The sequence below is a fragment of the Sylvia atricapilla genome, chromosome 3 (assembly GCF_009819655.1).
Source record: "Sylvia atricapilla isolate bSylAtr1 chromosome 3, bSylAtr1.pri, whole genome shotgun sequence".
NCBI classification, from domain to species: domain Eukaryota; kingdom Metazoa; phylum Chordata; class Aves; order Passeriformes; family Sylviidae; genus Sylvia; species Sylvia atricapilla.
Genome location: NC_089142.1, coordinates 91,681,703 through 91,696,872, shown reverse-complemented (window position 1 = coordinate 91,696,872; position 15,170 = coordinate 91,681,703). Strand labels below are relative to the sequence as shown.

At 42.8% G+C, this 15,170-nt stretch overlaps 1 protein-coding gene across 1 annotated transcript in view; it reads right to left on the bottom strand.

The window, feature by feature from the left end:
- Positions 1-13,362, bottom strand: part of PPP2R5A (protein phosphatase 2 regulatory subunit B'alpha) — a 43,008-nt gene extending 29,646 nt beyond the window's left edge. The window contains exon 1 of the mRNA XM_066316155.1: positions 12,548-13,362. Coding sequence (XP_066172252.1) covers positions 12,548-12,698 — 151 coding nt within the window. The 5' untranslated portion in view covers positions 12,699-13,362. The remainder of the gene's footprint in view (positions 1-12,547) is intronic.
- Between the last annotated feature and the right edge of the window lie 1,808 nt (positions 13,363-15,170).

Sequence of the window (15,170 nt, the reverse complement as noted above, 5' to 3'; positions counted from 1 at the left end):
GGCACAGAATGTTTCCAGGTTCTCAGCAGTCTCCATCTGCAGCCTGACAGGCAACAAAGTCGTTGGCTGACAGAGATTGAGAGAGGTGTCTCTCCCTGCTACCCCCTTTCCCATTTACTCCTCCCCTCCCCTTCTCTGTTCTAGTCACATCCATCCATCAGCACTGGCTCTGGAACTTGTCAGGCTCTTCCTAAGCTGCTTTAACTCAATAACATGGTCATATTAGTGAGGTTAAATGACTTCTGGAGGGGCCTGATGTGCATCAGCTCTGGCACAGGATTAGATATGGGAGCAGAAGCTCTGCAGTGAGCTGCTAAGTTAGTTTACCGTCTCCTCTGGAACCATATCATCCAAGTATTGAGGCATGAGATAATGTGTAGGTAAGACTTTTCAGTTCAGTTAGACCCTTTTGAGAGTAATACATTCTGGATTTTGTGTTTATTGCAGGGTTTGGTTATTTTGGGGGGTTTGTTTTGTTTTTTATCACTTTAAGCTCCTTTTTAAAGAAAAAATGTAGCCCCCATATGCTGCCCTGGTAGTGTAGAACATTCCCCAGTAACTCCATACACCCATAAGAGAAGTCCCCACAACTCCAGCTTTTGACAGCTCAACAGCCCCACTAAAACTCATGAGGCTACTCAGATGAGCTCTGTGCAGCAGCGTAGGCCTCCAAAGAACTTTTCATCAATATTCTCAAGTTCTCCACATTAAAAAATCTTTGTCACCCTAAGGAATAAGCACAGCTTTTTAGCAGACCAGGGTTGTAGATTTTCCCTCTGCCCCTTCCAACCAAGAGTTCAAAGAATGTATTTTCAAATTACCTGCTACCCCAAAATCTACAGATGTTGCTAGGACTCCAGAAGGGGCTGAGTGAATTTTTCTGCATGTTGTCAGTAAACAGAACTCTTGACTTTCCAGGATAGGTAAGGGAGTCAGAACAACATTATGGATCTTAAAAGTTAACCAGCTCCTTATTCAGTAGTAAGTTTGTTCACTAGAGGAGGAGATTTGGAAGACAATGAAGCAAAAATGCATTTTCAATTATTAGAGAAAGGGAATTTATACTACCTATAGGAGATAAGCCAAAAATCAAACCAACCCACATAAACACAAAAAGGACTTGGCACAGAATTGCCAAGTTGGCCAATCCTGTCTAACATTTAACCTCTTCATTTCAGAAATCAGGACTGCAAAAGGGTAATCAAGATAGCAAGCTGACCTTCTCTTGTACTTCCATTTTTAAGTAAACTATTCTGCAGATGGTCATCAGGCAAGACTTGCACACTCCACATGGTAAATCTGTGGCACCCTCCACATGCTAAATCTCCAGTCTCTTTTGAAATAGTAGGAAAATCAGAAATTTTGCTCATGGATATTCTGAATTTAAGATTAATTCTGTGATACATGCCAGGGAAGTAAAAAAAAACAAACCAAACCAACCACCCCACATATTAGAAGTAACACTAGATGAGAATAACAATCAACAATCCCTTTTGTTTACCTACAGCACTGCAGCTGAGGGAGTTAGTTACAAGTCTAGGCTATAGATAATTTTAAGTCATTTAGTAAAAAGTACTCCTGGAAAGCTGTCTCCCACCCAGTAAGATATTGTTTGTCCAGAGTCTCATCTGCTGCTCCACGTGGCCAGCAGTTGACCTCAACAAATCACTCCAGAAAATCTGAAAAGCCCATGCTGATCTAACAACATCTGTCACAAATTCTGTGACATGGCTTCTTGCAATGATAATGAACTGCAAGTGTCTTATCTAGATTGTTTCTACCATCTTCCAGACTTTCTTATAACCTCATATAGTTAAGAGTCTCTAGCTACTACCATGTTAAATCCCTTGATTTTAATTAAGATTTGAGTCAACCAAGACACTTCAGAGAGTAAGAAAGTACACTGCTGAAATGCTTTTGCATTAACAGCCCCATTTCTTACTGTTTAACTACAGAAGACAACAAGCAGTTAAAATGCAAAAAGTAATACAAATTATCCTCTTGGTCCTTAAAGTTACACTCTAGTAACTGGGTCTGTCACAATTCACCTTATTTCTAACACACTTTCTAAAAAAAGAATAATTAAAGCACCATTGACTCTTTAAACAAATAAAAATTCACTAAGCATACCAACCACTGGAACAGGAACAAAAAACACCCTAAAGTCACCCTTAACAAAATGTACAAGTTTAACAATACAAAGGTTACCTCAAGAGCATGCCAGCAGTTCAGAATCTAGCTGAAATTCAGTTCCATGCAACAAGAAGAAAAAGCATGGGGGGAAAATTGTCCAAAGGACTGACACAGTTGAATCAGTGTTGCTTTTGAAAGTACTGAGAGGTTGAGGAATTTGCATGTGACTAACCATATGAAGTTTTGTTCAGAATGATACTGTACTTATTAGAAAAGGCAAAGATGTTTCGCTTCTTACACAGCTGAAGTGTTATACTTTTAAAAAACAATTAGCTCCCTCAACTGCTCTCGTACTTGAAATAAGCTTGCTCTGACCTATAAGTCAACTATAATGCTCTCCAATGCATTCATTTATGGGTTTGGCACACTCTGGTACTATATTTGCTGTCTCCATTTAAAACCTATAAAACAGTTTTATGATCATATGGCAGGATAAGCCTTTTTTGAATATACCCAGAGCCTCTAAAAATTAATTTAAAACAGGAACCTGCCTCTTTAAGGAAGAGACTTCTAAATTTAAGGGTGATAAATCCTATTGTGGAATTCATATGCATAGCCAGGTCGTTCAGTGAGGAAAAGGGAGAATAATTAATTTCCTGAATGGGAAATTGTTTCTCAGAAGATGTGAATATGGGACAAGATAGCACCTTCAACTTAAAATTACAGAAATTAATGCAAAAGCCCAAGAACTGAAACTGCTTTCCCAAACAGCTCCAGAACAGCTTTTTAAATATTGAAATGCAACAAAGGTTTTTGTTACGGTAAAACAGAGATGCTTTTGAGAAGTCCTCCTGACAAGAGAGAAAATAAAGATCAAGGTACAGCCCTGCATATGTAAACAGGTCCTTTCTTTAAAATTTAAGTCAGGTTACACTGAATGAGCCACAAGGTGAAAGTACCCAGAGAGGCACAGGAAACTTGTTACCCCAGGTAATTCACTCTTGTGCTAGGAAAATTAACCAGTAGCAAAACCCAGGAGACTGCAGAAATTGAAGGACACTACAGACCGAGCTTTTGAGAGTGTCAAACCAAAAAGATCAGAAGGGACAATTGGTATATGCTCCATGTTCCCAAAACATGACATTATTTACACTACTCCACAAATGGAAGCACTTGCCCTTAAAGAAACACTATTTATCAAAGTGTAAAGGTTCAACAAAATACTGGATTTTCATATGTAATTTTGAAGATCCAATAAAACCCTTGAGGGTGAGACAAGGTGGAGTCAGGTAAGCATTTCACATCTACTCTGCTATGAAATAAAAGAACAACCTGAGCAGCTCTGTGAAACAAACCCCTGTAGCCTCCCAGGGCTAGCTCAGTTTCTTGGGAGGCTTTGGGGGAATATTTCAGGGACAAGACAGAAGATCCAAAAGAGGCTCTTATCCCCAGGGTTGATCCAAGACATTTATTCCAGGAGGGAAGAACGGGGCAAGAAGCTCAGAGGGCAAGAAGAGGAAGAACGGGGCCTTATCAAGGCTTCTGCCCAGGTGGATGGCTGGACCTCAGCCAACTGGGGCAAGAAATGAAGGGTGAAACTAAATGATTACAGGCACCAGGGGTCCTGGGGAAAAACCATTCCCCAGAGAAATACAACAGCTCTGCTCCCTATTTTATCCCCCAACAGCTGTAGTGCTGCTAAAATCTACTCTGCACAGATTTTACCAGGGCACACAGACAGTTGAAAAGCAGGTGACAAAGTTGTGTGCCACATAGGCTCAGTAAGAATTTCAGCTTAATACCTGCCATCCAGGACTGCATTAACAACATTTTCAATTCACAGGGACCTAAACACTTTGCTTGGACAAAATCAATTGATTTGCATCTTGTAAGTCTGAAGAGACAGCAACTGTATTTACAACTTAAGTTCCGTTTACATTAAGTCAACTGCAAAACTCCTGTCTGACTGACATTACTGTCACTCATGGTAGTTTGTAATTACTGAGTGGTAATTATGAAGTATGCCATAAGTGGATTTGTGTGGCATATAATTAACAGATTAAAAATCTATTAACTTGTATTCTTCCCCATCATTTCCTCACCACATCCAAGTATAAAATTAATTTTGAGTAAGATGATGAAGTTGCTCCAGTTTGATATCACTCTAGAACATGCAAGTCAACACAAATCAAGTTTATTTTCCAGAAACTGAAGAAACACTCACGTAATTTTCACATGGCAATATTAGTGCTAAGTGAAGTACAAAAATACCCTTTATTGAAACCAAGGGTTAAACACAATTTAACAGAAGTACAAAAACTCATTTTGCAGTCAATTTCGCACTTAGCTTTTAAACGTGAAGGAGATGCACAGAGCAGTAATTTAATAGGAAATGTGTGCCAGAGGAAGCAGTCAATCTAACTTTTCAAAAGACAAGGAAAACCCACCTCTTCCTTTGAATTCCTGTGTAAATCTGTGAGGAAGTTACAAGTATTGGATTAACTCCTTGGATAAATACATGGTTTACAACTTGGCTAAGCAAGTGTTTCTTACTTTTCAAAGTCTTCTGGGATCAATAATATAAGGAGATACTTTATAATTATGTTGCAGTAGCAAGAACTATGATTAAATTAGACAAGGGAACCCAGGGGAAATCCTGGTTGTGCTGCATTTGGTGACCCAGCTCTCACCAACCCGAACAAGAACATATCAGCCTGAGCAGACAAATACCAAACAGTTGCAGGATCTCCTTGCTTAATTTAAGTGAAGCAAACATTTAGCCTCATAAATAAAAGGTTGAGATAATTTTTTTCATAAATTTTAAGCATACTCTAAGAGTTCCACTCTTTCTACCAAAAACTCTAAACATGAAGTGTTCAGTAATGAGGGAACCTGCACTTTAAGTCCTCTCCCATTTGGCAAAATCTCTTGGCTATTTTTAAACTCAATTTACATCATTTTGATGTATTTAGTTTATTTTAATCCTGCTTCCTACTCTTAAGGGAAAATGAACAAATATGTACTACCAAACCCTGTCCTTCCTGACTTTTCTGTGGGACCAAGCCCATGCCTCTCGAGAGGGTTCTGATACTCACATCACAATTTTTCTTCTCAAAACAACAGTAACTGTTTTCCTACAGAATCCAACTATGCTGAAATGCACAGGTTTGTTTCCCATACATTATTCAAGACCTAACCTCAGTTCTAACCCTTTGGTGCTTTTACAGACATGAGGAACCAAAATTTTGTAAGACTTCAATCTTACATGTATGTCATACTTCAAGCATAGAATTTGTAACGGAAAACGTGGTTCACCTTCGAAAAGTTTTACAGAATTACACTAAATCAGAACCTTTTAAAAAAAACCTCACTGTTTTCCCCCTACAGATACCATATAATTTTACTTGGGATGAAATTAATAAAATAAAAACTCTGCCTCTATGTTTTGAAGGACTAAGCATCTACAGAAATAAACCTATTAAATCACTTCTAAAAGCTCACTTGTTTATGCAGTGGGGTACTCTGCTAATACTTCAATACAACTATAGCAGAAACGAAGCTGTATCCCCATTCATATTTAGACACATTGCTGTGACTTTTTATTCCTGATTATTTTCAGATCAGCCTTCCTGCCTCATGTTATACTGTCCTTCTCTAAACTTGCTCAACCCACCTCCTCTTTCAGTTCTGAGAAAATCTACCGTGCCATTTTCATTGTCTGTTACCCACAGCTTGCCAACTCACCAAGTGTGTGTCGGTCTCAGATACAAACTTCTAATCAGTCATTTGAAACTTGTGTAACATATGGAAAGCTTTCCTCTCATTGTAGGGAGTAACTTTATCACATTCTAAATTCTTGATGTTTCAAAAAATGATTTGCTAGAAATAGAATGTCTTCCTTTTGCAGCATTGTTTTTGAATAGACATGCATAAACATAATTTTCGCTGTTGCTCTCACTCCGACCCCCCAACTCCCCAGCAAAATTTGCATTTCTCTTCTGAATCCTATCATATCAACAAATCTGACAAAATCCATCAATTTCACCAAAGCTTTACTTGGTAAGTTCAAGAGAAACAATGGCAAAGAGAAGAACTTATGATGACAATAAGACAGAAATTTTTTCCCAATAACAAAAGGCAATAAAACAGCACCATTTTTATCTTTATTTTTTTATCTATAGCCCTTTTCTTTCACCATATTCATTGCAGCAGTACATACCACTATTTTAGCAGGATACAGGTCTGCTGAATTCTAAGCAGACTACTGTTTGTTCCCATAGCCTCCATATCCTTAAAATACTGAGGCCCAGTATCCTGCATTTACATTTCACTAGCCTTTCCCAGCTCCACTTCCCATCCCCAAATGTACAGCTCTGCTTGCCTCAATTTTAAATTCTCAAGAAAAAAACCCTCTCATTTGATGAACCAGCTACTCTGCAATCACTTCCTGATGTACAGAACAAAAACCCAAAGCCTGTGAAGTTTCAGGAAAATCATGGGAAGTTCAAAATCCACAGCTGCAATGAAAAGTTATGAAGAGATCAGAAGAGAGTATGGTAAGAAACATTTCCAGAAAGTTTCAACAGGAGTGTTGAGGCTCCAAACACTGAACTCCACGCAGCCACTGGAGAGGAGCAGGCCTCTGCCCTCTCTTCCCACTTGAGCTTTTCCATCATCTCAGCAGTTCCACACCATGCTTCCACCTGTAATGTGCTCCTGGGCTCTCTGTAGAAAATGACAGGTTTTGCCTACACTTGGCTGCTGTCCTAGCAGTACTACAGACAAGAAGCCCAAAGGAGGCCACAAAGAGCAGCCTCAGAGCACAGCAGATGGGAGCAGCACAGCAGATCCTGAAGGAGCTCTACGTGACAGCATGGTAGATCTCAACTCATCGGTCCTGCTGCTGAGCTACAACAGCTACAGCTGGACCAAACAAGAACTGGGACAAAACGAGATTCATTTGCACTAAGAACCACGTGCTAAGCTCCAAGCATTAAACCACAACACAATTCATAGTTTTGGGGTTTTTTAATATTGACACAATACAAATTTATCTTCAGTGTTCAAGGTAGTTTGAATTGGTTTTGCTGAAACTAAGAAAATTAGCCAGAGGAGCAACTGCAAATAAAACTGTCCATACTTGGCATGGAAAACTTGAGTCCAAACAGTTCAGCAACACTGTAAGCAGCTGAGGAGAAGGTCTTGTGAAGGAAAATTGAAGGCAACCCTAACTATGATGAACTCTGCTTTCAAGTCAGAAATACAGTATGAAATAGGCATCTTGTAGACAACATTATTCACTGGCCACAAATTCAGCAAAACTTGAGAGAAACTCATTCAGTAATTCTCTGAAGGAATCAATGACTCAGACTTTAAAAAGAAGTTACCATCTAGTTCCTAGTAGAGTATTTTGCCAAGGGAGTCTTCTAAAACAGGTGCTATTTACAACCTAGTCACCTATTTGGGCTGCAGCTCCAACCCTCCAAATCCACATGCTGCTAAAAGCCAAAATTTCAGCCTGCTAGATTAAAACAGGAATCAGGACAACAAGGGTATAGAAGCTAAATTTCACAGCCTTCTCAATGAAAATGGGTTTTTATTCATCAGAACACAACATATACCCACTCTGTGCTTAAGAATAATATTAATCTCTCCAGAACTGTTGGTATGACACCTTTTCAAAAGCAATGAATGATTTTAAGATAGCCAGATGTTAAAAAAACCCACCCAAATCTATAGATTGAAGTAACCGCTTTTTGATCAGATAACCTGCAGCAATAACTAATTCCACTTCTATTTCCTACAGCAACTAACATTAAATTCAGCACCTGCAAAACTACTATCTGACTAAACCAGAAAGCAATGAATATGGAAAAAGAAATCTGATACTAAGCTGGCACACAGAAGATGTGAAAGATTGAAATAGAAAAGTTCATGTGAAGACTGTCAATAGGCTCTATATTTAGGAGTTGCTTTTGATGGAAGTATATTCTGAGACCAAAAATTCAAGTCCACGGATAAAAAAGGTCAATTTGTTAAGAATTAAAGACTAAAATGTTCCGCTCCATAAACGAGGAACAGTTCCTTAATATAGAAAGAAATTCAAACAGCTCGTTTTTCATGGAGTTACTACAGCTTTTTCAATCTGTTACAGGTTGTTTATTTCTCAAGACTGTAACTTCACTAAAAAGGAAGTTTTGACTACTTCATAGTGTACCCTGCTGAGATTATAGTTAGAGGTAAACATAAATCCCTCACAGAACATCCTCATTCTTCATCTGAATTAAAGATTCTCACTTTTAAGGAAAAACTCATCCAAGATGATCACAGTTGTAAGGGATGTCGAATACAAAAGGTGGAGGATGGAGGACTACAGAGGAGGAAATAACAGTGAATCATGAAGGATACAAAAAAACAAGTGCAAATCTGAGAGAGAAAACTCTCCTTTCACTTATAAATATTTATTAAGGCTTTAGTAAAAGTAAGCCATTCTAAACTTTGAAGCACATTTTCCCTTGGGGAGCAAAGGCAACTTAATACGACAAGAAAATTCCTCTTAGCTGTTTTTAATTCCACTTATTTATGTCACTCTGAAGCACACACTATGAGACTCAAAACCACTCAGTGTGGCTTGAACTGATCCTCGGCTTTAATAACACTAAAATTTTACCTATCGGCAAGGTTACCAGGCCTCCCTGCAACATTTCCACAAAAGCTTAGCCTGAACACAGTAACTGGTTTTCAGCCAAACCCAAGCTCTCTCTCAAGGGTTTAAGTAAAGAAAATAACCAGAGCTAACACCTATTTTACACCCCATATTTGAATGCTGACACTTCACACTGGGAGGTCTTCTTAAAAATGTCTTCTCATTCAAGTACACTTCGCCTCTGTAACTCTCAGCCCCACAGAGATCCCTCTAACTATGGCTGAAAGATTTCTGGACCACTTTCCAATTCTTCTTTTGTGAGGGTAAGAGGCATTAGGAAAGGTTTAGTCTTTCCGGCTGCGGTTCACATGTTTGGTACACAGAAACAAAAAATTATTTGCTTTACAACCTGACAGGCCACATTAACTGTACTAAAAAAAAGCAACAAGTTGTGTTTTCTATTTGCCACTTTTCACCTGTATTTCTACGTGCTGCTTCAACCAAAAGCGACAGAGACAAGCATGTATACATCTACTGGAGAGAGTCAGATCAGGTTCCAAGGTCAAGTTGCATCTCTTTCTCAAAAATGAAGGTAACTGCCATGTTCTATCGCAGTCTCTTAAAACAATTTCCTATTGGGACAAAATTATCACTTCTTAAGACAACAAAAATAATACTTCCTTTGCCAGATTTCTTTAAAAGTAACACTCTCGGAATTGTCCATGAAATAACAAAATCCTGCTGTGTTCCAGCATATTATTTTGGCTGAAGATTCTTCTACTATGCAAACTTTAGGTAAGAAATAATTTTAAATATCCTGCCATCAGTCAGGTTTCGCTGAGCTTTCATCTAAACAGGATAGACACCACCACACACAAAGATAAGCTGAATGTTAATCACAACACACAATCTTACCATCCCTCCTCTCAATCTCACTCCCCCAACAACATCTCTGAAGGGAAGAGTTCCTGCTGCTGGGGTACTACTTGGGACTGTTACCCACTAGTAAGAGGTGTGATGTATCACTGCTAGGAGAAGAAATACACAGTCAAAGCACAGAATTTTGGAAATTCAGAGCAGCAGTTCAATGAACTGCAGAAATATGTATTTTTAAGATTATCAGTCTAAAGGCTTTGAAATCACACAACTCTGAAAGTGTCTCACCATCTGAGCTGGCCATTTCAGTGGCAAACCAAACAGCCCCTAGAGAAAAGGAAAAACCCCACAACACTCTCTACCCAAAACAGCACTTCTAAAGTAATGGGTAATTTCTATTTTTCTTCTGGAACATCTCTCCCTTCAGAAAAATAGATGCAAGTGTTTTAGGCCAGTCTGACAAATCTACTGGGCAGTTTTAAGATACTGTCTGTACTTATTTTAGAATATTTTCTCTTAAAAGCAATGAAACGAGACAATACCTACAAACAAGATGAAATATTTTACAGCAGTATAATAGCAAACTGCTTTTTCATCTAAAAATATTCAATTTCCTCTCAGGATAGGTTTGAAATACCTCAGGTTTAACATAAAGCACAAACTTATTCTAATTACATATGTGTATGCCGAGCACCCGTAGGCTTCGTTACAATGACTGCACTTTGCTTTTCCAGCCCATCCCTGGGAACTCTGGCTCATGATTCTGTAGGTGATACTGCACTGGAAGCATCAAAACTACTGCTGAATTCCATATCAGCTTTAAAGAATAAAGCAAAGCTTTATCTTTCCAAGACATATGTGATTAGAACAAACAGCTTCATAAAACAGTCCATTTGCAGAGAGAGCAAACTCTTCCTAGAACCTGCTTTGGTTTCAGGTATAAGGAAAGTTTAAAAGGAAAAGGGAGAGAGGGAACATGAACAGATGAAAAGAAACCATCCCATGTCCACAGCTACATTCAGGACAAATCTAACATCACAAACCTAAGGGAGAGAAGCAAGGGCTGCTTGACTTTCTACAAACTGGCTACTTGGGATGCTACATCTCCTAAACGTATATTTTGCCTGAAGCAGGTCTCTGAGGCAAGACTTTACATGTGAATCATAAGCATAAAGACCGAAGGGATTTTCCTTTAAGAACTTAAGGCAACTCAAACGACCATAAAACCCTGCATAACTGAAGAAATTCCTCTGCTGGTTTATGGCTTCAAATTTCCAAACATCTGAGCTGCTGATGCCATGCAAAATTTCCCTGTGTTACAAGTAAAAAAACTCTAAAACCACACTCACAAAACTACAAGACTTAATAATGTAGAGTTAAAATTTTAATATTAAAGTCCCAGCTCAGCAAAGAATGTAAACTTGGACATTTTGCTGATTTAAGCTGGAATTGCTCCCTGCATAACACACGTATGTTTAACTGTTTGCTGGACCAGGATTCAAACTTTCTGAAGTCTGCCACCTATGTGCAGTATTCACCAAGGGCCTTTGCAAAGTCTCATTGAGCTCTGAGGAAAATGAACAGCACAGGAACAGCAGAAACTGAATCTTGATTTCAAACATATTACCCAGGTTATAAATCACTCAAATCAAAGTAGTGGACCAAGACAGGACACAACTTCATAGAGAAAGGAAAGCCCAGAACCTTCAGCAGTGAAGAACACCCCTGCTGTAGTTAAAACTAACACCCAAAACCACTGCAACAAACATGCTAAAACCAAACAAACAACCCTGCCCTTGTTACTCCCTTGCTTAAGCTTATTTCCAGCCAATAACATTTCTGTTAAGAGCCAGATTTATGATTCATGTACATCTGCCACTCAAAGAGCAGGAAAAAGTGACTGTTTTGAAATACTAGACAGGATTGTAAATGCCATAAAAATCAAACTGAAAAAAAAAACCCTTAGGACCTAGGAATCTTTTTACATTTGCTAGCTATATCTTAGTCAGATTTTGGATATTTGCTACAAACCAGATTTTTTTTTCCCCACCATCATATGATGCAGCTTCAAAAGCCTTAAGACTTAAAAGGCAGTGGAAGCAAAATTAACATGCTAGGTCACGTTAAGGTAATTGCTCTCCCTTATTTTTCAAGTCCCTGACAAATGCTTTAATAACAAGTCTTGCCTTCTCTCCCCAAAATGTACCTCTTGTAATTTTAAAAATATACAGAAACGTATTCTGATGTCCAAAGACACAGAAGGTTGCAACAAACTTCGCTTCATTTTTGTAACCTAACGAACTGAGCCTTCGCAGATTTTAGCTGCAGCCACAGTGGATAAAACCTTCGCTGTCTAGTTTCCGTTTCAGCATCCAGAGTTTTCATTCACTTGAGAGTGTTTCCACACAGCTCTGTGCAGGAGGACGTCTTCCGAGGCAGCTCCTGGAGAGGAGCAACACGCCGTTCAGCAGTGCCCGAGAGCGGAGCGGCCGGAGCCGAACTCTCCCGCTAACTCAGGATGTTATGCCAGGGGCAGAGTTCCTCTTCGCAAAACCCCCCGTGGGAGGAGCCACCGCTCGCTCCCAGGTTTTAGCGCTCAACTCCTGAACTCAACTCACCGTCTACATTTTCCTCAATAAGACCTTAAAAAACACGCGAACCAGCCAGAAAAAGGGGTGACGGACGAATTAGTGGAGTCAGCGCCCGGGACAGCGAGCGAGAGCCGACTCGTGCGGCGCTGGTTTGTGCGGGCAGAGGAGGAATTCCTGCCGCGGGGTCCCTACCTGGAAAGCACCGGGGGCAGGGGAGGACACGGCTAAAGGGCAGAGGGCGCGGGGCAGCGGCCAAGCCGGGCAGCGGCACCTGCAGCCGGAGGGGAGGACAGGCTCGTACCTTTGAGCTGAGGCAGCGGCGAGAGCTCCACCGGGCTGCCCTGGCTGCGGAACTGCGAGGAGCCCTGCGAGCGCTTCTGCCTCTGCGCCTTGCGCACCGATTTCCGTGTGAAGCCATCCACCTTCTCCGCGGCAGAGATGGCCGCCGACATGGCTGGGCGGCGGGGCGGCTCTCCACGAGCATATATTGTACCGGAGGGAGAAGCGGGCGGGCAAAAAACAAAGGAGCTTAAAAAAAAAAAAAAAACAAAAAAAACCACACCACCAAAAACGAAGTCCTGGCTGCCCTCACACACCACACCGAGGAGAGCAGCGGAGCGGGCTCTGCCGGGCGCTGGGGAGGCTCCCGGGTCGCTCCTCAGTTCCTGCTTCCCTCGCCGTTTCCTCCCCGCGCGGAGCCGGTGGGGGAGCGGAAGGGGGGAGGAGGAGGAAAGGGAAAACAAACAAACAAACCCAAAGACAACTTTGCCCGGCGAGGCGGGGGCGGGCGAGCGCCAAAACTTTCCCTCCCGGGCTCCCGCTGTCCTCAGGGCAGGCGCGGCGCGACCCGCCGCGGGACGGGCTCGGCGGCGCCGCTCCCCCGCTCCCGCCTCGTTCGCTCCGCGTCCCCTTCAGTCGAGCCCGCTGTCATCGGCCGGACTCGCCCCCGGGCTTCAGGCGCTCGCTTCCACACGCCCCTTGTCCTCCTTCAGCCGCCGCCGGGCGCTCCCCGCGCCTCTGCCGTCATCCCGCCTCGTCGCGCTCCGCCAGGGGCCGCGGCGCGCGGCGCCACCACAACCCCGGAGCCGCCGGGCAGCGGCCGCGCAACTTGGCGGAGCGAGCGGAGTTGAGCGGAGGGAGGGGGGGGGCGGGGAGGGGGCGGTGGCAGCGGCCGCGGTTGGCCGCGCCAGGTGACTGACGGCACGGAGCAGCCAATGGAAGGAGAGGAGCGCGGAACGCCCCCCGCCCCGCCTGAGGGGGCTTGGGGAGGACGCGGGAGTTGGGCCGCGCGCCGGGGAGCGGATGATTGACGGGCGGCCCCTCCAACCGGGAGCGGGGGAGGCGGGGCCGGCGGGGTTTCCCGGCGGGGGAAAAGGGAACGGGAAGGGGCGGGATGGCGGGCGGGGCGCGGGCCGGCCAATCCCGCGGCGGGGAGGGAAGCGGCAGCGGGCACGGCGGGTCCCGCGCCCTCCGGAGCGCACCCGTGGGTGCCGCTCACGGGGACGCGGCCAGAAGGGTGCTTGAGCGGGAGCCGAGAGCGCCGGGAGTGGCGGCAGCTCGCGGGTGCGCTCCCAAGCGCATCTCCATGCCATCTCCCTAGTGCTCCCGGCTTTTTTTTTTTTTTTTTCTTTCTTTTCCCACTCTCCCGACGCCTCAGCCCTTTGCGTCTTCCTTCCGTCTCCGCCTGGACTCGGTGGTTTGACGATGGGCGGTGTTCTGCCTTTCTCGCAGCGAGCCACAGGCGGGTGTTGCGGGCGGGAGCGCGGCGTTGCCTGAGCCGGGCACGGGCTGCGCTTCCAGCGATGGATGCGCTCGGAGAAACTGATCCTGCTGCTGTGTGCGGCTGAAGCCTGGCCGTGAGAAAGGAGAACTGTGACTGCCGCGGCACGCAAAAGCCACGGGGCTCTGTTAAAGTCTGCCTTGTTCCATTTCCATGTACAATTCTCCCCTCCCCCCTTGGGAACTGCTAACACGTGGGATGCCTTACCTTGTAGCCATGCACGTAGAGCTAAGTTTTATGCACATCAGCACATTTCTTTTTGCTATATAGTTTTGGATACCAATTCAGCAAATAAGTATTTGTAGTATTTTAAGCACACACTCAAGTTTCAGTAGATGTGGTAGGGCATAAATACAGTAAGATCATCATAAACGTTTGTCGAATGCCTTCATGAGTTGGACTTTAATCTTTGTGTGTATAAACCGTAAATCAAAAGCGAAATTATTATAGCTTTATGTGAACATAAAAAACTAAGACTGTGGAAGCCAATTTAGTAGAAACTGCTCTCTCTGTATCCTTCTGTCTCTTTTCTTTTTTCTTTTCTCTGTCAACAGTCTCTTAACTTGTGCGCTTCTAGTCTTTTTTGCTTTTGGTGAAATACTATTTAGTAGAGTGAGGGAGTATGGGCCATTCATTTAAGAGTTGGACTTAGTGATTCCTGCAGGTCTTTTCTAGCTCAAGAATACTCTGTCAGCCCTGACTGCTGAGCTGAGCTCAGAGAATCCTTTTCTGTACACTTTATAGAGTCAATTCTGGATACAACATATCTAGAAATTATAGGGTACCAGTGTAATATACTTTTATCTTTCTTGTAGGTGTTGTAGACTTTTAATTTCATTTCTTTATATTACAAAATCCATTTCACAGACAACATAGCAGCCTTTAGGCACTTGTCCTTTAAACTGCCAGCTCCTGTATTGAGTGCAGTAAAGGAAATTCTTGCATTCCTTACCTGGTTAATTCTCACTTCACTTTAAGGCCCACAGTTCCTATTGCGAGATCACTGGGGCCAAGCCCCTGTGTTGGTGTGTTCCTCTGTTCCTGCCTGCCCTCCAACAGCTGTCATTTTCTTCTGCACCCATTTTTAGAAACTGACACTGCCCAGCATGTCCCGTGTGCTGTTTATTGGCAACTCAAGCCTTGC